This window comes from Drosophila miranda (genome assembly GCF_003369915.1).
Source record: "Drosophila miranda strain MSH22 chromosome Y unlocalized genomic scaffold, D.miranda_PacBio2.1 Contig_Y1_pilon, whole genome shotgun sequence".
NCBI classification, from domain to species: Eukaryota; Metazoa; Arthropoda; class Insecta; order Diptera; family Drosophilidae; genus Drosophila; species Drosophila miranda.
The window spans coordinates 7,394,237-7,419,114 of record NW_022881603.1 but is presented as its reverse complement, the minus strand read 5'-3'; the positions used below and the strand labels follow the sequence as shown (position 1 = coordinate 7,419,114).

General features: G+C 44.1%; 3 protein-coding genes and 1 pseudogene across 3 annotated transcripts; 2 read left to right on the top strand and 2 right to left on the bottom strand.

Moving 5' to 3' along the window:
* Positions 1 to 909: 909 nt before the first annotated feature.
* On the top strand, positions 910 to 5,924 carry LOC117190400 (SH3 domain-binding protein 5 homolog). Its single transcript, XM_033395475.1, has 5 exons — positions 910 to 938; positions 2,015 to 2,060; positions 4,113 to 4,175; positions 4,236 to 4,413; positions 4,483 to 5,924. Exons 1-5 carry the CDS (start codon positions 910 to 912, stop codon positions 5,613 to 5,615), a joined length of 1,449 nt encoding a protein of 482 aa, XP_033251366.1. The 3' UTR covers positions 5,616 to 5,924.
* Positions 2,360 to 4,079, bottom strand: LOC117190071 (SAM50-like protein CG7639). The gene is made up of 4 exons (XM_033395151.1): positions 4,066 to 4,079; positions 3,564 to 4,031; positions 3,381 to 3,492; positions 2,360 to 3,323 (listed from the first exon to the last, which is right to left on the bottom strand). Exons 1-4 carry the CDS (start codon positions 4,077 to 4,079, stop codon positions 2,595 to 2,597), a joined length of 1,323 nt encoding a protein of 440 aa, XP_033251042.1. The 3' UTR covers positions 2,360 to 2,594.
* Positions 5,925 to 11,713: 5,789 nt separating the features above from the next.
* LOC117189350 (SAM50-like protein CG7639) lies at positions 11,714 to 16,250 on the bottom strand. The gene is made up of 4 exons (XM_033394488.1): positions 16,089 to 16,250; positions 13,090 to 13,640; positions 12,907 to 13,018; positions 11,714 to 12,849 (listed from the first exon to the last, which is right to left on the bottom strand). The coding sequence occupies exons 2-4, from the start codon at positions 13,602 to 13,604 to the stop codon at positions 12,121 to 12,123; spliced, it is 1,356 nt and encodes a 451-aa protein (XP_033250379.1). The 5' UTR covers positions 13,605 to 13,640; positions 16,089 to 16,250; the 3' UTR covers positions 11,714 to 12,120.
* On the top strand, positions 13,694 to 15,319 carry LOC117190399 (annotated as a pseudogene).
* Positions 16,251 to 24,878: the final 8,628 nt, after the last annotated feature.

Here is a 24,878-nt window from a genome sequence, read left to right as displayed (position 1 = left end):
CAAAGGACGAAAATCTGTGGCATCCAAAATTTTAAAGATATGAGAAAACCAAAAACGTAGAATTGTAGAGAATGACCATATCTTTAAGACTGCGGAATCTGAATTGGATCGTATCATTATTATAGCCAGCATCAAGAAAACAATTTCTTTTTTTTTCGCACTGTCTCTCTCTAACTTACACGTAGCATAGGCGGCTTTGCTTAGAGTAAAACATTAGCGCCTAGATCTCAGAGACTACAAAAGCTAGAGCAACCAAATTTGGTATCCACACTCCTAATATATCGGACCGAGACGAGTTTGTTTCAAAATTTCGCCACACCCCCTTCCGCCCCCGCAAAGGACGAAAATCTGGGGATATTCGAAAATCTCAGCGACTATTAAGGCTAGAGTAACCAAATTTGGTATCCGTACTCCTGTTAGATCTTACTATAAAACGTGTATCTCAAAATTTCGCCCCACCCCCTTCCGCCCACACAAAGGACGAAAATCTGTTGCATCCACAATATTGCACATTCGAGAAAACTAAAAACGCAGAATCATAGATAATGACCATATCTATCAGATTGCTGAATCTGGATCAGATCAGATCATTTTTATAGCCAATAGGAACAAATCAATTTGCAGTGGCTACGCAGCGCCCGACGTCACGCTCAGACTGATTTTCTGTCTCTCTCGCACGCACTCTTTGTCGTGTCGTTTAATATTAGCGGCGTCTGCCGGAGGAGAGCCATACTGACTTAGTATCGGGTATAACCGTAGAGTTGCGGTGTCCGCAGCAACTCACAACGTTCCCCCTCGTTTGACGATAAAGTTGCGAAAATATTTGTACACATTTTTTCCAGCGTCATTTTAGCATTTAATATTTATTTTGTATTTTTTGTGGATACTCAAATATTTCTTTCTGCCACAATGCATACACAGCCGGGCTACCTTGGCTGGTAAAATTTACAATTGAATTTGCAGCGTAATAAATGTTTTTACCCCTCATTGGCTTCAGAGGGGTAGTTGAGGAGGTCCCCAGAGAGGATGTATTCGCTTAGGTCTAGGCCTCCTCCCTCCGCTGCATACGACAGCATTAATTATTGAGCTTTGTTTTGTGGGGTTTTTGTTTTGTTTTGTTTTGTTTTCCAGGTCTTTGCCTCAACATTTTCAATTGCATGTTGCTGCATGTGGAAATGTGAGAAAGTAAACTTTTAATTAGCCAAAAACTACATCTTCCGAGGGAAATGCCAGACCAAAAATGCTGGCTCACTCGTGAGTCCCTCCTCGCTTCTGGTGAAGCCAGAAATTCCAGGAAAGTTCAAGCTTCAAGCTGCCTTTCATCTGCGGCGAATCGGATGCCCCAAACTGGTTTCGTTTGTTTACAGGCACAAAAACCCGTTTGGAGGCACCCTACGCCTTGTCTCGGCTCTTGAATCAATCACGATTACGAGACAGGGCCAACTCGAGCGACTCGTTGAGAAGACCTGCCCTCTCGCTGGCCTCTCAGCGGCTCATGTTTATGTCCGGGATGTGGAGAAATGGTCAACGGACACGATTAAAATCAAACTCGGACAAGCCCAACAAAGAGCAGCCGTAAAAAGAGGCAAACCTACAAACCAAAAATATTATTATTAAAACCCGTTTTCTCGACCACGAAATGTTTGTGTGGGTCCGCTGTGTGTGAACATGTCCGCTTCCCCATCCATGCCCTGCCCCTGCCTCTGCCTGTGAATGTAGATTTTAGCCATATGGAAGAGCTAGGAATTCTGTAAAATTGTGAAACGTGCACTAAACTTAAGCAACGCATGTTTTCAACAATGGATATGTTCTTTCTCTTCCTGAACGTCATAATTTCTTAAAGTTCCCCTCAAACGAGGGGAATGTAACAAATTTAATTCAATAACATGTTTTTTTTTCATAAAAACTCGTATACATAATATAACAAGCAACAAGCACAGCATTATTTAGCTGTATTTTTTTTTCGGCGAGTCGTAATAGCCGGTTGAATTGTGAAAAATATCGTCGGTATAAGCGGTTTGTCGTACGGAGACGTACTAAGCGAAGGCCCTTTTATATATGTAAGTTTGTATGGGGACCAACCAAGTCATCGAATTTTCGTCGCTATGAACGGACGGACGCTATAAGCAGAGTCGTTATAACCGGACTTTACTGTATATGTAAATTCGTAGTATTATTAATGTATAAGAAAAACATTTAACTTATAAATCTACAATGTTTTCAAGCTATTAATAAATATATGTATTTAAGCTTACTTTTCAAAAAACTTACTTTAAAAAAAATTTAGATTTCAAGAACTTAATTCATTTAAAAAATACACATTCGTGTCTTAAAATGCTCTCAAAAGATAATTGGCACATTTTCCTACATAATTTTTTATTCAATATAACCAGATACATCTTTAAAGATATCGTTTAAATGAATTCCTTACTTCACTATTTATAAATAATCGGAATTTTTAAATGACTTTTTCCCCTCACTCAAATTTTCGTTAAGAGAAAAGTTATTTGTTATTGAATCCGACTAAAATCTTTTGTGAAAAGCTACGAGACACTACATTCAGTCAATGGATTTGTCAAAGGAACACACATTTTCTAGATGAACTCGTAGCCGATGCTAAACTGGAAGCCATTAAGTACCTTGTCGGTGGACTGGCGACGCACTGGGATGCAGTAGTTGATTTCGATGCGTGCCCGATCGGCGAACTTGAAGGCCAGACCCATGCCAAAGGCGCTACGCATATTCTCTGCGAACGAAGACGTGAAAAGACTAAAAGTAATGGTGTTTCCAATGTTGTAGAAGAAATGAATTCTAAAGTTGCTGGCCAGGCTCTTGAAGACGCCGGCAAAAGGCAGCGGCGCCCACAGATGCGCCCCCGTGCACCAGTAGGTCTGCGCCCCAATCGGTGTGCCATCTACCACGGGTCCAGCTCCGCCGTATTTGAATCCTCGCAATGTCATGGGTCCGCCGCAATAGAAGAGCGAGCTAATGGGCAACAAGGTGGTCTGTTTGGTCTCCTTGACGATGCCCACGCGTCCACAGAACTGCGCCACAAATCCAGAGAAGAGCGGCACATTCACCTCTCCGTGGGCTGTGCTGCTGGTGTAGGCGACGTTGCCACCCAGACCGCAGTACTCGTTGGTGGACTTCAGTAGAATGCCCCGCGTGGCAAAGACATTGGCATCCCGATTGTCAAAGACCACGGAGTAGCGCACCAGTGAGGCCAGTTTGGGCCCACAATGCTCCCGAATGCTAAATGGCACGGATTTGTTCAGCAAACCCACGTTTCTGATCGAGTTCTCGTACTGCAGCGAGTGAGTTAGCTAGGGAAATACACAGATAGTTAAGTTGGCACTCGAGAGAGTTCTTTTCGCGCTTACATCCACTCCCAGGCTGCTGTGGGCCGAGAAGTCAATCAAGTAGCCCAGATTTGTGGATTGAAATGAGCTAATGTCGAAGCGATCCGTTTGCCTGAATATGCTGAACGAGAATCTGTAAAGATTGAAAGGATTTCTTAGTAAATTTACTGCCCAAGAGGAGACTTTGTCGGGTCAGGTCCTTACTCGGGTCGATTCTCGCGAAAGCGGGTGTGAAAGAAGGGCTTCCAGAACTTGAGTTGCAGATCATTGGCCCTGGTGTTGCTGTAGCTGCCCTGCAGGGAGATGCTCTCGCCCCGGCCCAGGATGTTCGGGACGGTCAGCTCTGTGCGTAGGGAGCCCTCGTTCTGGCCCACCTCCGTTCCGGCGGAGCCCATCAGGCGGGAGTACTCGTTGCCCTTGAAGGTGACCTCATAGCCCTGGGGCGAGGCATCTGCCCCGCGACTGACATCGAGGTGCACGCTTACATCCTTGAAGATGCCCAGCTCGTGCAGGTACGCCTTGGTCGACATGGCCTCCAGCATGACGTCCTGGAAGTTGTCCGCCTTGAAGAGTCCGTCCGCCGCCCTCATCACATAGTCGTTGTGGGTCCGCAGCAACCCGCTTAAATGAACGCGATCAACGCGAGCGGAAATTTTACCCAGATCGCAGGATCTGGCAAGGAGATTAGCAATTACTGGAAATTAACGAAAAAAAAGGCATTCATTAAATGTACATTTTCTGTTCTCTCCACAGATTGAATTGGAGAATCTCAATAGTGCTACGGATGAGATAAACAAGCTGGAGATCGAGTTGGAGGTAAGTGGAGACGGGCTAAATGGCTTGAAGCTGCTTTTACTCATGTTTTGCCGCCCACAGGAGGCCAATTCCACCTTTCGGATTCTGTTGAACGAGTCCACACGGCGCCTGAAGCTTTCATCCAAGAAGCTGGGCAGCTGCATCGAGAAGGCCCGTCCCTACCATGAAGCTCTAGAGAAGGCACGCGAGGCACAAATCGAATGCCAGCAGGCTGCGGTTAAATTCCAACGAGCCAATGGTGAGCCAATGGAGCCAAAACACGTCGAATTATCCGAGTAACCCATAAACTCGATTTTCCCCATTCAAGAAATTCATGCCGCGGCCAAGGAAACGGTGGCGCTGGCCGAGCAACGTTTCATGTCCAACTCACACGAATGGCAGTTCGACAACGCCTGGCAGGAGATGCTGAACCATGCCACCCAAAAGGTGATGGATGCCGAGACCCAAAAGGCCGACTGCCATGCCGAGCACCAGAGACGGACGCGTCTCTTCCACACTGCCGAGCAGAAGTTGCAGCAGCTGGAGGACCGCTTCAGGAGGAGCATCAACAAGTCGCGACCCTACTTCGAGGAGAAGCAAGTGTGCCAGGATCAACTCCAGACCCAAAAGAATCGAATTCAAGAGGTGCAACAGCAGGTGGCTGGGGCAAAGAGCACTTATTCCACGGCTTTGCGTAATCTGGAGAGGATTAGCGAGGATATACATAGGCAGCGCGGGGATTATCCCACACCGCCAGGACCCCGCGAGCCGGGAGTCGGTGCCGAGCTGAACTCGCCCACGTCCAGTGCGTTGCCTTCGCTGCCGGACTTTCACATGGAGCTGGAGAAATGCGACTATCCCTCTATAGCCGGCAGTCAAATGTCATTGGCGGTAAAACAGCCAACCAACACAGCGGAAACTGAGGACGAGGAGGATGCCTGCGACTACGATGAGACGGGGGCTAGAGAATTTCGAGGCGCGGTCGACGAAGGCGATCTGGAGGCCCTGCGTCAGAAGGTGAAAATCCTCGCAGTGCGCCCCATCGAGGGCGGGGATGGTCAGCAGCAGAACGATGTCTGGGAGCACGAATTGAAGGCCACGGTGGATAAACTGGATCATCTAATGATGCTCAAGGAGTCAGCCAAGCGGCAGCAAACCGAAAGGTTGAAATCAACCGAGCAGAGGCTCGAATCCCTTGGAGCCGAGGCCCTTGAACGCCACTGCGATGTTGTGGTGAAGATCACAAACACAACCAGCTTGCCAGTCACACCCCAGCATCACCAGCAGGAGCCGCCGACGCCCATCAAGAAGCTGCAACAGCAGCTGGCCCCCTTGCCCTCGGTAAATGTGTCCATGCGGGAGCTGCCGCTGCTGGCGCGTCTCTCAAACGAGCTCCTGGACCGCAGAAATGCTGCCATTGTCGGAGTGCGTCGTCAGCTACGCAGGCGCTCCGTGGAATAGGAAAGGAAAAGGCGGAGGAAGAGGGGAAGCAGCAGGGAACAGGAGATTTGTTTATATTAAATGAATAATTGTAAAAGATAAATGCCGCATTTAAGTACACTCTCAACGATAAGTCTACACACCTACATGATATATATTTTCGTATAAATGTTGAGCAATTTCTGATCTAATGTCTCTGTATTTGTTTCTCACTGTTAATACTATGAATATGTAAATGTTTTGTGATTGAAATGCGTAAAAAAACAGAGAAGATGAGGAGCAGGAGCTCTGCAAACAATAAGCAGCTTTAAGTTAACTTTAACATGAATACAAAGGGAAAAAATCACTAATTTAAAACGAATGGGGCACCTGCACTAAATAGTTTTGCCTAAAAATAACACAGAAAAAAATAAAAGGAATGGAAGCCATTTTCGAAATATAACCAATTCAATTAGGTAATTACTCGTAAGTGGAATTCTCAAAGGGAACGAAGAGATCTAGATCTATAGAGATGTAGTCCGTCTAATCCACAAATGAAAGTATTTCTAACATGTGTAGTAAGATTCATGATAATGATATCCTAAACTGAATAATAAAACATAAATTCTAATTTAAAAGCGAACTGTTGTGTTTCTGGCCGGTGTTTCTGCTGCTGCCCACTAATCTGCTGGCATGTCGATGGTGCAGTGGCATTTACGATTTCATTCCCCCAAAGCTGATGCAATTGACAACCGAAATAGTGCAACCGAAAATTCACAAGTGTGCATAGTGTGAGGGGCTCTAAAAATCGAACAATGATGTCATTGTGACAATTGCATGCGAATTCTAACGGGAGAAAACAAAAGTTCCGGCCCAAAATTATGTAAGCGAATTGTCTCCAAATGTAATCCATCAGCTAACTTACCTGTGGGTTGTTGCCTGTGTAGATGAGCACGCGCGGAAATCGTACTTAACGTTGACTGGTATTAGGAGTTGTAGGTATTAATCGTTATAATTTATTAATTAAAACTACGTAAGGGTAATTTTTCCCGATTGAAGCGTGTTTCGGCAAAAAATCAACAATGCTAGGGATGCGGATTTAACGATATATTATACCGTCCGACCCTCTGAAATATACCAAAATATACCGTCTCATTTTCCAAATATACCGTAAAAATACTCTCAGCTTTGCCCACATTATTTTACCCTATTGAAAAAATTTCCTACTAGATGAACTACTTTTAAGTACTCGTATGTATTGTATTTTGACTTAAACACGGTTTACAAATGAATGTTGTTCGCAACATTGTGCATGGCTTGGGTTCAAGTTCGATATCGATAATCATCTATTCGATAGAGCGAATCAGTACGATAAGCAATTGAAACTGATTCCAGCAGAGCGCTGCCAGACTTTTGAGCTAATCATCTGTTCAACTTCGCGGCATTTCACAAATTAACAAACCAAAACGAGGGGGAACGTTGTGAGTTGCTGCGGACACCGCAACTCTACAGTTATACCCGATACTAAGTCAGTATGTCTCCTCTCCGGCAGACGCCGCTAATATTAAGCGACACGACAAAGAGTGCGTGCGAGAGAGACAGAAAATCAGTCTGAGCGTGACGTCGGGCGCCGCGCGGCCACTGCAAATTGATTTCTTGCTTTTGGCTACAAAAATGATCCGATCTGATCCAGATTCAGCAATCTGATAGATATGGTCATTATCTATGATTCTGCGTTTTTAGTTTTCTCGAATGTGCAATATTGTGGATGCAACAGATTTTCGTCCTTTGTGTGGGCGGAAGGGGGTGGGGCGAAATTTTGAGATACACGTTTTATAGTGAGATCTAACAGGAGTGCGGATACCAAATTTGGTTACTCTAGCCTTAATAGTCTCTGAGATTTTTGAATATCCCCAGATTTTCGTCCTTTGCGGGGTCGGAAGGGGGTGTGGCGAAATTTTGAAACAAACTCGTCTCGGTCCGATATATTAGGAGTGTGGATACCAAATTTGGTTGCTCTAGCTTTTGTAGTCTCTGAGATCTAGGCGCTAATGTTTTACTCTAAGCAAAGCCGCCTATGCTACGTGTGTGTTAGAGAGAGACAGGGCGAGAAAAAATGAAATTGTTTTCTTGATGCTGGCTATAATAATTATACGATCTGGTTCAGATTTTGCACTCTAGAAGATATAGTCATCTTTTACGATTCTGCGTTTTTAGTTTTCTCGTATCGTCTTAATTGTGGATGCCACAGATTTTCGCCCTTTGTGGGGGCGGAAGTGGGCGGCGCAAAGTTTTGAAATATTTTTGTAGCAGTGACATATCACAGAAGTCTGGATCCAAAACATCGTTGCTCCCGCTCTTATAGTCTTTGAGCACTAGGCGCTGAAGGGGACGGACAGACGGACAGACTGACGGACGGACAGACGGACAGACAGACATGGCTCAATCGACTCGGCTATTGATGCTGATCAAGAATACATATACTTTATGGGATCTGAAACGATTCCTTTTGGACGTTACACACATCCACTTTTACCACAAATCTAATATCCCCCAATACTCATTTTGAGTATCGGGTATAAAAAAAACCATTTACTTAAGTAAAACAGAAAAACTGAAGCTGTAAAACAGGAAACCGAAGCAGTGAAAAATAAATTAACAAAATGGCATTACCAGCATCCTCGCTCAGTGAACTCCACTTGAACCAAAAAAGAAAGAGACTAACTTTAGCAAATATAATAGTTCCAGAGAACCCGCAGAAAACGATGCGAGAAAATAAACCGTAACGTAATCAGGACCATCATCTTGTTAATGTTCCCGATTCTAATTGCAAACGGACAAAACATCGAAATAAACCCCATCAAAGACACAAACGGATACCTCATATCAAAGACTATACAATACCAAGATGTTGCATAAGGAACAAATGCTTTTTATACCCGATACTCAAAATGAGTATTGGGGTATATTAGATTTGTGGTAAAAGTGGATGTGTGTAACGTCCAGAAGGAATCGTTTCCGACCCCATAAAGTATATATATTCTTGATCAGCATCAATAGCCGAGTCGATTGAGCCCTGTCTGTCTGTCCGTCCGTCCGTCTGTCCGTCTGTTCGTCCCCTTCAGCGCCTAGTGCTCAAAGACTATAAGAGCTAGAGCAACGATGTTTTGGATCCAGACTTCTGTGATATGTCACTGCTACAAAAATATTTCAAAACTTCGCCCCGCCCACTTCCGCCCCCACAAAGGACGAAAATCTGTGGCATCCAAAATTTTAAAGATATGAGAAAACCAAAAACGTAGAATTGTAGAGAATGACCATATCTTTAAGACTGCGGAATCTGAATTGGATCGTATCATTATTATAGCCAGCATCAAGAAAACAATTTCATTTTTTTTCGCACTGTCTCTCTCTAACACACACGTAGCATAGGCGGCTTTGCTTAGAGTAAAACATTAGCGCCTAGATCTCAGAGACTACAAAAGCTAGAGCAACCAAATTTGGTATCCACACTCCTAATATATCGGACCGAGACGAGTTTGTTTCAAAATTTCGCCACACCCCCTTCCGCCCCCGCAAAGGACGAAAATCTGGGGATATTCAAAAATCTCAGAGACTATTAAGGCTAGAGTAACCAAATTTGGTATCCGTACTCCTGTTAGATCTTACTATAAAACGTGTATCTCAAAATTTCGCCCCACCCCCTTCCGCCCACACAAAGGACGAAAATCTGTTGCATCCACAATATTGCACATTCGAGAAAACTAAAAACGCAGAATCATAGATAATGACCATATCTATCAGATTGCTGAATCTGGATCAGATCAGATCATTTTTATAGCCAATAGGAACAAATCAATTTGCAGTGGCTACGCAGCGCCCGACGTCACGCTCAGACTGATTTTCTGTCTCTCTCGCACGCACTCTTTGTCGTGTCGTTTAATATTAGCGGCGTCTGCCGGAGGAGAGCCATACTGACTTAGTATCGGGTATAACCGTAGAGTTGCGGTGTCCGCAGCAACTCACAACGTTCCCCCTCGTTTGACGATAAAGTTGCGAAAATATTTGTACACATTTTTTCCAGCGTCATTTTAGCATTTAATATTTATTTTGTATTTTTTGTGGATACTCAAATATTTCTTTCTGCCACAATGCATACACAGCCGGGCTACCTTGGCTGGTAAAATTTACAATTGAATTTGCAGCGTAATAAATGTTTTTACCCCTCATTGGCTTCAGAGGGGGAGTGGAGGAGGTCCCCAGAGAGGATGTATTCGCTTAGGTCTAGGCCTCCTCCCTCCGCTACATACGACAGCATTAATTATTGAGCTTTGTTTTGTGGGGTTTTTGTTTTGTTTTGTTTTGTTTTCCAGGTCTTTGCCTCAACATTTTCAATTGCATGTTGCTGCATGTGGAAATGGGAGAAAGTAAACTTTTAATTAGCCAAAAACTACATCTTCCGAGGAATATGCCAGACCAAAAATGCTGGCTCACTCGTGAGTCCCTCCTCGCTTCTGGTGAAGCCAGAAATTACAGGAAAGTTCAAGCTTCAAGCTGCCTTTCATCTGCGGCGAATCGGATGCCCCAAACTGGTTTCGTTTGTTTACAGGCACAAAAACCCGTTTGGAGGCACCCTACGCCTTGTCTCGGCTCTTGAATCAATCACGATTACGAGACAGGGCCAACTCGAGCGACTCGTTGAGAAGACCTGCCCTCTCGCTGGCCTCTCAGCGGCTCATGTTTATGTCCGGGATGTGGAGAAATGGTCAACGGACACGATTAAAATCAAACTCGGACAAGCCCAACAAAGAGCAGCCGTAAAAAGAGGCAAACCTACAAACCAAAAATATTATTATTAAAACCCGTTTTCTCGACCACGAAATGTTTGTGTGGGTCCGCTGTGTGTGAACATGTCCGCTTCCCCATCCATGCCCTGCCCCTGCCTCTGCCCCTGCCTCTGCCTGTGAATGTAGATTTTAGCCATATGGAAGAGCTAGGAATTCTGTAAAATTGTGAAACGTGCACTAAACTTAAGCAACGCATGTTTTCAACAATGGATATGTTCTTTCTCTTCATGAACGTCATAATTTCTTAAAGTTCCCCTCAAACGAGGGGAATGTAACAAATTTAATTCAATAACATGTTTTTTTTTCATAAAAACTCGTTTACATAATATAACAAGCAACAAGCACAGCATTATTTAGCTGTATTTTTTTTTCGGCGAGTCGTAATAGCCGGTTGAATTGTGAAAAATATCGTCGGTATAAGCGGTTTGTCGTACGGAGACGTACTAAGCGAAGGCCCTTTTATATATGTAAGTTTGTATGGGGACCAACCAAGTCATCGAATTTTCGTCGCTATGAACGGACGGACGCTATAAGCAGAGTCGTTATAACCGGACTTTACTGTATATGTAAATTCGTAGTATTATTAATGTATAAGAAAAACATTTAACTTATAAATCTACAATGTTTTCAAGCTATTAATAAATATATGTATTTAAGCTTACTTTTCAAAAAACTTACTTTAAAAAAAATTTAGATTTCAAGAACTTAATTCATTTAAAAAATACACATTCGTGTCTTCAAGTGCTCTCAAAAGATAATTGGCACATTTTCCTACATAATTTTTTATTCAATATAACCAGATACATCTTTAAAGATATCGTTTAAATGAATTCCTTACTTCACTATTTATAAATAATCGGAATTTTTAAATGACTTTTTCCCCTCACTCAAATTTTCGTTAAGAGAAAAGTTATTTGTTATTGAATCCGACTAAAATCTTTTGTGAAAAGCTACGAGAAAATAAGCTAAATTGCCAGCACTGATTCCATTACTTTGCCCCTCTCTCTCTCGTCATCATCCATTTTTATATGCGCCTTCCTTCGATGTTCGCGTGGCGAAGAGCGTTGAGCGTCGCTCTCGGGGCTTGCTTTGGTGGTTTCGAGCTCCGGTGTTCAATTCCTGCTCAGAACCGTCAAGAAAAGAGTGATTTTTCGTACAGAAAGGAGGGGACAGACACAGTAGTGGTGTTTTTGTTGTTTGTGACCTTTGGGCCGGGAGGGATTGGATTTTTGCCCCCTAGATTTTTTTAGGAAATTGTCTGCTCAAAATGCAATTCTATTTTCTCTCATGGGGCTATAGCATTACCTCAGTTCGGTTCCACTCCACGGAGAAGATGCGTTCACTTCAAAGTCCTAGCGTCTTCTTCACTCCACAGACAAATCAAACCAACCCACATTCACAAAATTTTGTTGCTTTTCCAAAATCTTGAAACAGTTTTGTATATTCTTCGTTTCTCGTTTCGCTTTTAAGTATGTACACACGCGCCTTAGGAACTACTTAAATGTTTGCTGGACTACAAATAAATTTGTTTTAGGAGGAAAAATGCATTGACAAAAAATACAGAACAGGATAAATCTTCTCGAAAGACAAGACAAGCTACATTTTGTGGGATTCTCATGGGCCCTCTGCTGTTGCGGGGGGGGGGGGGGGGGGGGGACACTACATTCAGTCAATGGATTTGTCAAAGGAACACACATTTTCTAGATGAACTCGTAGCCGATGCTAAACTGGAAGCCATTAAGTACCTTGTCGGTGGACTGGCGACGCACTGGGATGCAGTAGTTGACTTCGATGCGTGCCCGATCGGAGAACTTGAAGGCCAGACCCATGCCAAAGGCGCTACGCATATTCTCTGCGAACGAAGACGTGAAAAGACTAAAAGTAATGGTGTTTCCAATGTTGTAGAAGAAATGAATTCTAAAGTTGCTGGCCAGGCTCTTGAAGACGCCGGCAAAAGGCAGCGGCGTCCACAGATGCGCCCCCGTGCACCAGTAGGTCTGCGCCCCAATCGGTGTGCCATCTACCACGGGTCCAGCTCCGCCGTATTTGAATCCTCGCAATGTCATGGGTCCGCCGCAATAGAAGAGCGAGCTAATGGGCAACAAGGTGGTCTGTTTGGTCTCCTTGACGATGCCCACGCGTCCACAGAACTGCGCCACAAATCCAGAGAAGAGCGGCACATTCACCTCTCCGTGGGCTGTGCTGCTGGTGTAGGCGACGTTGCCACCCAGACCGCAGTACTCGTTGGTGGACTTCAGTAGAATGCCCCGCGTGGCAAAGACATTGGCATCCCGATTGTCAAAGACCACGGAGTAGCGCACCAGTGAGGCCAGTTTGGGCCCACAATGCTCCCGAATGCTAAATGGCACGGATTTGTTCAGCAAACCCACGTTTCTGATCGAGTTCTCGTACTGCAGCGAGTGAGTTAGCTAGGGAAATACACAGATAGTTAAGTTGGCACTCGAGAGAGTTCTTTTCGCGCTTACATCCACTCCCAGGCTGCTGTGGGCCGAGAAGTCAATCAAGTAGCCCAGATTTGTGGATTGAAATGAGCTAATGTCGAAGCGATCCGTTTGCCTGAATATGCTGAACGAGAATCTGTAAAGATTGAAAGGATTTCTTAGTAAATTTACTGCCCAAGAGGAGACTTTGTCGGGTCAGGTCCTTACTCGGGTCGATTCTCGCGAAAGCGGGTGTAAAAGAAGGGCTTCCAGAACTTGAGTTGCAGATCATTGGCCCTGGTGTTGCTGTAGCTGCCCTGCAGGGAGATGCTCTCGCCCCGGCCCAGGATGTTCGGGACGGTCAGCTCTGTGCGTAGGGAGCCCTCGTTCTGGCCCACCTCCGTTCCGGCGGAGCCCATCAGGCGGGAGTACTCGTTGCCCTTGAAGGTGACCTCATAGCCCTGGCGCGAGGCATCTGCCCCGCGACTGACATCGAGGTGCACGCTTACATCCTTGAAGATGCCCAGCTCGTGCAGGTACGCCTTGGTCGACATGGCCTCCAGCATGACGTCCTGGAAGTTGTCCGCCTTGAAGAGTGCGTCCGCCGCCCTCATCACATAGTCGTTGTGGGTCCGCAGCAACCCGCTGACATGAACGCGATCAACGCGAGCGGAAATTTTACCCAGATCGTATTTAGAATCCTTGGAGGACGCGGCCCCGCCGCGTTGTTTCGATTGAGGCATCTTTGAGGTGGTCCAAGGGCAGGAGATTAGCAATTACTGGAAATTAACGAAAAAAAAGGCATTCATTAAATGTACATTTTCTGTTCTCTCCACAGATTGAATTGGAGAATCTCAATAGTGCTACGGATGAGATAAACAAGCTGGAGATCGAGTTGGAGGTAAGTGGAGACGGGCTAAATGGCTTGAAGCTGCTTTTACTCATGTTTTGCCGCCCACAGGAGGCCAATTCCACCTTTCGGGTTCTGTTGAACGAGTCCACACGGCGCCTGAAGCTTTCATCCAAGAAGCTGGGCAGCTGCATCGAGAAGGCCCGTCCCTACCATGAAGCTCTAGAGAAGGCACGCGAGGCACAAATCGAATGCCAGCAGGCTGCATTTAAATTCCAACGAGCCAATGGTGAGCCAATGGAGCCAAAACACGTCGAATTATCCGAGTAACCCATAAACTCTCGATTTTCCCCATTCAAGAAATTCATGCCGCGGCCAAGGAAACGGTGGCGCTGGCCGAGTAACGTTTCATGTCCAACTCACACGAATGGCAGTTCGACAACGCCTGGCAGGAGATGCTGAACCATGCCACCCAAAAGGTGATGGATGCCGAGACCCAAAAGGCCGACTGCCATGCCGAGCACCAGAGACGGACGCGTCTCTTCCACACTGCCGAGCAGAAGTTGCAGCAGCTGGAGGACCGCTTCAGGAGGAGCATCAACAAGTCGCGACCCTACTTCGAGGAGAAGCAAGTGTGCCAGGATCAACTCCAGACCCAAAAGAATCGAATTCAAGAGGTGCAACAGCAGGTGGCTGGGGCAAAGAGCACTTATTCCACGGCTTTGCGTAATCTGGAGAGGATTAGCGAGGATATACATAGGCAGCGCGGGGATTATCCCACCCCGCCAGGACCCCGCGAGCCGGGAGTCGGTGCCGAGCTGAACTCGCCCACGTCCAGTGCGTTGCCTTCGCTGCCGGACTTTCACATGGAGCTGGAGAAATGCGACTATCCCTCTATAGCCGGCAGTCAAATGTCATTGGCGGTAAAACAGCCAGCCAACACAGCGGAAACTGAGGACGAGGAGGATGCCTGCGACTACGATGAGACGGGGGCTAGAGAATTTCGAGGCGCGGTCGACGAAGGCGATCTGGAGGCCCTGCGTCAGAAGGTGAAAATCCTCGCAGTGCGCCCCATCGAGGGCGGGGATGGTCAGCAGCAGAACGATGTCTGGGAGCACGAATTGAAGGCCCCGGTGGATAAACTGGATCATCTAATGATGCTCAAGTAGTCAGCCAAGCGGCAGCAAACCGAAAGGTTGAAATCAACCGAGCATAGGCTCGACTCCCTTGGAGCCGAGGCCCTTGAACGCCACTGCGATGTTGTGGTGAAGATCACAAACACAACCAGCTTGCCAGTCACACCCCAGCATCACCAGCAGGAGCCGCCGACGCCCGTCAAGAAGCTGCAACAGCAGCTGGCCCCCTTGCCCTAGGTAAATGTGTCCATGCGGGAGCTGCCGCTGCTGGCGCGTCTCTCAAACGAGCTCCTGGACCGCAGAAATGCTGCCATTGTCGGAGTGCGTCGTCAGCTACGCAGGCGCTCCGTGGAATAGGAAAGGAAAAGGCGGAGGAAGAGGGGAAGCAGCAGGGAACAGGAGATTTGTTTATATTAAATGAATAATTGTAAAAGATAAATGCCGCATTTAAGTACACTCTCAACGATATGATAACATGATATGTATATATTTTCGTATAAATGTTGAGCAAATTCTGATCTAATGTCTCTGTATTTGTTTCTCACTGTTAATACTATGAATATGTAAATGTGATTGATGTGATTGATTGTGATTGAAATGCGTAAAAAAACAGAGAAGATGAGGAGCAGGAGCTCTGCAAACAATAAGCAGCTTTAAGTTAACTTTAACATGAATACAAAGGGAAAAAATCACTAATTTAAAACGAATGGGGCACCTGCACTAAATAGTTTTGCCTAAAAATAACACAGAAAAAATAAAAGGAATAGAAGCCATTTTCGAAATATAACCAATTCAATTAGGTAATTACTCGTAAGTGGAATTCTCAAAGGGAACGAAGAGATCTAGATCTATAGAGATGTAGTCCGTCTAATCCACAAATGAAAGTATTTCTAACATGTGTAGTAAGATTCATGATAATGATATCCTAAACTGAATAATAAAACATAAATTCTAATTTAAAAGCGAACTGTTGTGTTTCTGGCCGGTGTTTCTGCTGCTGCCCACTAATCTGCTGGCATGTCGATGGTGCAGTGGCATTTACGATTTCATTCCCCCAAAGCTGATGCAATTGACAACCGAAATAGTGCAACCGAAAATTCACAAGTGTGCATAGTGTGAGGGGCTCTAAAAATCGAACAATGATGTCATTGTGACAATTGCATGCGAATTCTAACGGGAGAAAACAAAAGTTCCGGCCCAATTGCGAATTGTCTCCAAATGTAATCCATCAGCTAACTTACCTGTGGGTTGTTGCCTGTGTAGATGAGCACGCGCGGAAATCGTACTTAACGTTGACTGGTATTAGGAGTTGTAGGTATTAATCGTTATAATTTATTAATTAAAACTACGTAAGGGTAATTTTTCCCGATTGAAGCGTGTTTCGGCAAAAAATCAACAATGCTAGGGATGCGGATTTAACGATATAATATACCGTCCGACCCTCAGAAATATACCAAAATATACCGTCTCATTTTCCAAATATACCGTAAAAATACTCTCAGCTTTGCCCACATTATTTTACCCTATTGAAAAAATTTCCTACTAGATGAACTACTTTTAAGTACTCGTATGTATTGTATTTTGACTTAAACACGGTTTACAAATGAATGTTGTTCGCAACATTGTGCATGGCTTGGGTTCAAGTTCGATATCGATAATCATCTATTCGATAGAGCGAATCAGTACGATAAGCAATTGAAACTGATTCCAGCAGAGCGCTGCCAGACTTTTGAGCTAATCATCTGTTCAACTTCGCGGCATTTCACAAATTAACAAACCAAAACGAGGGGGAACGTTGTGAGTTGCTGCGGACACCGCAACTCTACAGTTATACCCGATACTAAGTCAGTATGTCTCCTCTCCGGCAGACGCCGCTAATATTAAGCGACACGACAAAGAGTGCGTGCGAGAGAGACAGAAAATCAGTCTGAGCGTGACGTCGGGCGCTGCGCGGCCACTGCAAATTGATTTCTTGCTTTTGGCTACAATCTGATAGATATGGTCATTATCTATGATTCTGCGTTTTTAGTTTTCTCGAATGTGCAATATTGTGGATGCAACAGATTTTCGTCCTTTGTGTGGGCGGAAGGGGGTGGGGCGAAATTTTGAGATACACGTTTTATAGTAAGATCTAACAGGAGTGCGGATACCAAATTTGGTTACTCTAGCCTTAATAGTCTCTGAGATTTTTGAATATCCCCAGATTTTCGTCCTTTGCGGGGGCGGAAGGGGGTGTGGCGAAATTTTGAAACAAACTCGTCTCGGTCCGATATATTAGGAGTGTGGATACAAAATTTGGTTGCTCTAGCTTTTGTAGTCTCTGAGATCTAGGCGCTAATGTTTTACTCTAAGCAAAGCCGCCTATGCTACGTGTGTGTTAGAGAGAGACAGGGCGAGAAAAAATGAAATTGTTTTCTTGATGCTGGCTATAATAATAATACGATCCAATTCAGATTCCGCAGTCTTAAAGATATGGTCATTCTCTACAACTCTACGTTTTTGGTTTTCTCATATCTTTAAAATTGTGGATGCCACAGATTTTCGTCCTTTGTGGGGGCGGAAGTGGGCGTGGCGAAGTTTTGAAATATTTTTGTAGCAGTGACATATCACAGAAGTCTGGATCCAAAACATCGTTGCTCTAGCTCTTATAGTCTTTGAGCACTAGGCGATGAAGGGGACGGACAGACGGAAGGACGGACAGACAGACATGGCTCAATCGACTCGGCTATTGATACTGATCAAGAATTTATATACTTTATGGGGTCGGAAACGATTCCTTCTGGACGTTACACACATCCATTTTCACCACAAATCTAATATACCCCAATACTCATTTTGAGTATCGGGTATAAAAAGAACAAGTATGCCATGCATCCGCGCAACATAACAAGCACCGCGTGCTGTGAGTCAATCTTGATTAGAGCTAAGTGGCTTAAATTTAATTTACTTTGACATTTGCAGCATCTTCACCAGCATGCTGGGTGTTAAGGCGAGCGTGCCAAGATCATGGACTACCTGAAGGAACGTCAGATTACCAACGTTACCACCACGGAGTTTCATCAGGGACACTCCACACGCTGGGCTGTGGCCTGGAGCCACCAGCCAACGCCCCTAAGCCCCGAAACACAATGTAATTGAGTTGCTTTCAACTGGGAATAAACTTCAGCTGCATCAGGTGCGCACACAACTGAACTCTGGCCTTCACATGGCCTGGTCTACATATGTTCTTCAACTACCTAATGTGAGTCCATCCATTCCCTGTTTGGGCACTTCGTTCAGTCAAAAAGCTTTTCCTCTAAATGGAAATTTGCATGTCAATGCTCACTTTACTGCCACCCACGCCAAATTATCGTCTCGCTGTATTTCACTGACCAAAGTTGACCCAACACCGCGGCCACCCGGAACTAGACAAACAGAAGAGGGAAAATGAACACGCACCCACACACACACGGGGACGGGAGCAGGTGCTGGCGTTGGCTTTTCCACACCTTTAGCCCCAGGAATTTGAGCCGAATAGCTGCTACTCTTAATTGCTGCACATGACTTTGGGTAGTTTACCAAAGTCCGGCATGGAATGCTCTTGCAAAAACTATAATTGAACTAATTCTACCAAAAGTGTACTCTAAATTAGAATGTTTCCCTTGCTATAATTATATCAATTATTTTTCGAACGATCTGGGGGTGATCTTGTGATCGAGAGAGTCTTCTTCCGAAAAGGACTCCAATGAATACTCAGTCCAGATCATCACGATCCATACTTAAGAATACTTTCAGGCTACAAAAATGAGTCTAGAAAATTCGATAGAAGTCTTGAATTTCTTGAAAGGGCATCAACGTTTCTTTGGTCTTTCCTCTGCCTGTGACCTGTTTTCAGTTTGCTTTTGAGAAGCTTTTCCTGCCTCTGCTGTTGTTCCTTTTTGACCAATATGTGTTTTTGTTGGTATTGGTGTTGCCTTTTATGGTATTTCAACACGTTAAGGTGCAAAAAACAACGTAATTAAAATGCATGTCGTTGGTTTTCAGTTTGAAAAGATGGCTTCAGACTGCGTCATGCGCCAGGGGTGCGCCCGAAGTCTTGTTTGTTGCTGTTGTGGATTTTGTAGCCCCGATGGGTGTGCTCTAGGGGTTCCCCCGGAATGGTTCCCATACTTTTTGATTTCGATTGGGGCCTTAGTTGTTCTGGGTCCCCAGTGAGTGTTCTTTGTAATTTTCTAGTTATTATCTTTATTTCAGATACGCTCCACCCTTCCGTACACACAAACACTGTCCGGGACACGCTTGCCTCTCTTGTTGTACGTAATTGTTAATTAAAAGCGCCTCCAGGTCACGTATTGTGTGTGTGAATTTGGTTGTCCGTTGGAGGTGTCGACATACAACCCGTAAAAACCCGAAACATTCGGATTTATGGCGTCAAAGCTCCTTGTTCTTGTGGGTTCGACTCTTTTATTGGCCCTCGTAAAACTGTTTATAAAATACGTTTATGGACGACCATAACGCTAAAATAATATGTCTGCTTTTAGAATTGAGTTTGTAATACATTTTTAATGTATTGGGACTTGGCTTAGGCCTTTTGGGGGAGATATAAGTGATTGCTGAGTCCGGACTCTGGAGAACACAAATTGTGTTGAGTCATGTCTTTGATTAACCTATTAAATTTGAGGCTTTCCTCTTTCAAACTTCGCATGTGATTCACTACCGAAGGAGCCTCAAATCTTTGCCAAGTTTTCAAAGAGCTAACATTAATCAATTTCCAAAAATCATCCATCAAGCAAATCAATAAACGGAAAAGCGTGCTTAAAAACGACATTCAGTCCAATAACCAGCGACATAGTGACATATCCATAATTCCCACCTAACTATAAGAAACACGTTCCCCGACTCTTAAAAGCAAATGACTCCAATCAACAATAACCCCACATTCAAGAATCGCTTAAATTAGGATAAAACATTGATTCCCGCACTCTGGAATCACTCGACAATCGAGAATCAGTTTCGCACTAGAATAAACAACTGATTCCCATACTCTATAATCACCTCATACAATCCAAGACGAAAGAAGATGCCGACACGATTCAGTTCCGTTTGCCACCTGAGAACGATAAGTCAAAGTCAGGGAATACAATACAAAAACGAGGGGGAACGTTGTGAGTTGCTGCGTACACCGCAACTCTACAGTTATACCCGATACTAAGTCAGTATGGCTCTCAGTCTGACCGTGACGTCGGGCGCTTCGTGGCCACTGCAAATTGATTTCTTTCTTTTGGCTACAAAAATGATCAGAACTGATCCAGATTCAGCAATCTGATAGATATAGTCATTATCTATGATTCTGCGTTTTTAGTTTTCTCGAATGTGCAATATTGTGGATGCAACAGATTTTCGTCCTTTGTGGGGGCGGAAGGGGGTGGAGCGAAATTCTGAGATATACGTCTTATAGTGAGATCTAACAGAAGTGCGGATACCAAATTTGGTTACTCTAGCCTTAATAGTCTCTGAGATTTGTGGATGCCCCAGATTTTCGTCCTTTGCGGGGGAGGAAGGGGGTGTGGCGAAATTTGGACACGAAACGGTCAAGGTCCGATATCACAGGAGTGTGGATACCAAATTTGGTTGCTCTGGATCTGATAGGTTCTGAGATCCTTGAACTCATATTTTGCAATTGGCAAAGCCGACCATGAAACCTGTGTGTTAGAGAGAGACAGAGCGAGAAAGAATGAAATTGTTTCTTGATTCTGGCTATAATAATTATACGATCTGGTTGAGACTTTACACTCTAGAACATATAGTCATCCTCTACGATTCTGCGTTTTTGGTTTTATCGTATCTTTAAAAATGTGGATGCCACAGATTTTCGTCTTTTGTGGGGGCGGAAGTGGGCGGGGCAAAGTTTTGAAATATTTTTGTAGCAGTGACATATCACAGATGTCTGGATCCAAAACATCGTTGCTCTAGCTCTTATAGTCTTTGAGCACTAGGCGCTGAAGGGGACGGACGGACGGACGGACGGACGGACGGACAGACGGACAGACAGACAGGGCTCAATCGACTCGGCTATTGATGCTGATCAAGAATATATATACTTTATGGGGTCGGAAACGATTCCTTCTGGACGTTACACACATCCACTTTTACCAAAAATCTAATATACCCCAATACTCATTTTGAGTATCGGGTATAACGAGGGGAAACGTTGTGAGTTGCTGCGTACACCGCAACTCTACAGGTATACCCGATACTAAGTCAGTATGGCTCTCCTGCGGCAGACGCCGCTAATATTGAACCACACGACAAAGAGTGCGTGCGAGAGAGACAGAAAATCAGTCTGAGCGTGACGTCGGGCGCTGCGTGGCCACTGCAAATTGATTTCTTGCTTTTGGCTACAAAAATGATCCGATCTGATCCAGATTCAGCAATCTGATAGATATAGTCATTATTTATGATTCTGCGTTTTTAGTTTTCTCGAATGTGCAATATTGTGGATGCAACAGATTTTCGTTCTTTGTGGGGGCGGAAGGGGGTGGGGCGAAATTCTGAGATATACGTTTTATAGTGAGATCTAACAGAAGTGCGGATACCAAATTTGGTTACTCTAGCTTTAATAGTCTCGGAGATTTGTGGATGCCCCAGATTTTCGTTCTTTGCGGGGGCGGAAGGGGGTGTGTCGAAATTTGGGCACGAAACGGTCAAGGTCCGATATCACAGTAGTGTGGATACCAAATTTGGTTGCTCTGGCTCTTATAGGTTCTGAGATCCTTGAACTCATATTTTGCAATTGGCAAAGCCGACCATGAAACCTGTGTGTTAGAGAGAGACAGAGCGAGAAAGAATGAAATTGTTTTCTTGATTCTGGCTATAATAATTATACGATCTGGTTGAGATTTTACACTCTAGAACATATAGTCCTCTTCTACGATTCTGCGTTTTTGGTTTTATCGTATCTTTAAAAATGTGGATGCCACAGATTTTCGTCCTTTGTGGGGGTGGAAGTGGGCGGGGCAAAGTTTTGAAATATTTTTGTAGCAGTGACATATCACAGATGTCTGGATCCAAAACATCGTTGCTCTAGCTCTTATAGTCTTTGAGCACTAGGCGCTGAAGGGGACGGACGGACGGACGGACGGACGGACAGACGGACAGACGGACAGACAGACAGGGCTCAATCGACTCGGCTATTGATGCTGATGCCGATCAAGAATATATATACTTTATGGGGTCGGAAACGATTCCTTCTGGACGTTACACACATCCACTTTTACCACAAATCTAATATACCCCAATACTCATTTTGAGTATCGGGTATAAAAAGCATTTGTTCCTCATGCAACATCTTGGTATTGTATAGTCTTTGATATGAGGTATCCGTTTGTGTCTTTGATGGGGTTTATTTCGATGTTTTGTCCGTTTGCAATTAGAATCGGGAACATTAGAAAGATGATGGTCCTGATGGTCCTGGTAAAAGTGGATGTGTGTAACGTCCAGAAGGAATCGTTTCCGACCCCATGAAGTATATATATTCTTGATCAGCATCAATAGCCGAGTCGATTGAGCCATGTCTGTCTGTCAGTCTGTCAGTCTGTCCGTCTGTCCGTCCGTCCGTCTGTCCGTCCCCTTCAGCGCCTAGTGCTCAAAGACTATAAGAGCTAGAGCAACGATGTTTTGGATCCAGACTTCTGTGATATGTCACTGCTACAAAAATATTTCAAAACTTCGCCCCGCCCACTTCCGCCCCCACAAAGGACGAAAATCTGTGGCATCCACAATTTTAAAGATATGAGAAAACCAAAAGAATAGAATTGTAGAGAATGACCATATCTTTAAGACTGCGGAATCTGAATTGGATCGTATTATTATTATAGCCAGCATCAAGAAAAGAATTTCATTTTTTCTCGCCCTGTCTCTCTCTAGCACACACGTAGCATAGGCGGCTTTGCTTAGAGTAAAACATTAGCGCCTAGATCTCAGAGACTACAAAAGCTAGAGCAACCAAATTTGGTATCCACACTCCTAGTATATCGGACCGAGACGAGTTTGTTTCAAAATTTCGCCACACCCCCTTCCGCCCCCGCAAAGGACGAAAATCTGGGGATATTTAAAAATCTCAGAGACTATTAAGGCTAGAGTAACCAAATTTGGTATCCGCACTCCTGTTAGATCTTACTATAAAACGTGTATCTCAAAATTTCGCCCCACCCCCTTCCGCCCACACAAAGGACGAAAATCTGTTGAATCCACAATATTGCACATTCGAGAAAACTAAAAACGCAGAATCATAGATAATGACCATATCTATCAGATTGCTGAATCTGGATCAGATCAGATCATTTTTATTGCCAATAGGAACAAATCAATTTGCAGTGGCTACGCAGCGCCCGACGTCACGCTCAGACTGATTTTCTGTCTCTCTCGCACGCACTCTTTGTCGTGTCGTTTAATATTAGCGGCGTCTGCCGGAGGAGAGCCATACTGACTTAGTATCGGGTATAACCGTAGAGTTGCGGTGTCCGCAGCAACACACAATGTGCAATATTGTGGATGCAACAGATTTTCGTCCTTTGTGTGGGCGGAAGGGGGTGGGGCGAAATTTTGAGATACACGTTTTATAGAAAGATCTAACAGGAGTACGGATACCAAATTTGGTTACTCTAGCCTTAATAGTCTCTGAGATTTTTGAATATCCCCAGATTTTCATCCTTTGCGGGGGCGGAAGGGGGTGTGTTTCGAAATTTTGAAACAAACTCGTTTCGGTCCGATATATTAGGAGTGTGGATACCAAATTTGGTTGCTCTAGCTTTTGTAGTCTCTGAGATCTAGGCGCTAATGTTTTACTCTAAGCAAAGCCGCCTATGCTACGTGTGTGTTAGAGAGAGACAGGGCGAGAAAAAATGAAATTCTTTTCTTGATGCTGGCCATAATAATTATACGATCCAATTCAGATTCCGCAGTCTTGAAGATATGGTCATTCTCTACAATTCAACGTTTTTGGTTTTCTCATATCTTCAAATTTGTGGATGCCACAGATTTTCGTCCTTTGTGGGGGCGGAAGTGGGCGGGGCGAAGTTTTGAAATATTTTTGTAGCAGTGACATATTACAGAAGTCTGGATCCCAAACATCGTTGCTCTAGCTCTTATAGTCTTTGAGCACTAGGCGCTGAAGGGGACGGACAGACGGACAGACGGACGGACGGACAGACAGACAGGGTTCAATCGACTCGGCTATTGATGCTGATCAAGAATATATATACTTTATGGGGTCGGAAACGATTCCTTCTGGACGTTACACACATCCACTTTTACCACAAATCTAATATACCCCAATACTAATTTTGAGTATCGGGTATAAAAAGAGATATTTTAATATTTAATCTTCAACATTTCACAGAATATATAGAGGATGTAGAGATGTGGATGCAACTAACTAGACTTGGTATATTTAATCCAAAATTGCTGAAACAAGATTCCCTAAGCAACGTTAATTCTGAAAAACTATTGAATATTAAAACATCCACGTGGCTAAAAACAGACACTAATGAGATTATTATAATCTCCAACATTCCAAACGAAAGTGCTGAAGTCCCCGTATATAAAATAATTCCCTATCCGGATGAACAAAACAATATCCTAACTGAAATAACATTTGATAAATATTATATTTATAAAGATGAGATATACAGAAAAAAAACGAAAGATATAATAAGAGACGTCTGTTTAAAGGGGATCTTAAAGCAAAAACCCACAAAATGCCCATATACAAAAACATACAAAAATTTCCAAATAAATTGTGTCGAACCTAACACATTGGTGACATGGAACCTTCCTAGGACCACATTAAATCAAAATTGTTTAGATAAAAAAATCTTTGTAGAGGGAAATAACCTCATTAAAATATTCAATTGTTCATTACAATTGAACGAATATTATATAACCAATTCAATGCTGGACTTTACAAAATAAATTATATACAAATATAACTAGACTCAAACCATTGTCATATTTACAGGCAAAAGACATAGTTATAGAACATACAAAATATT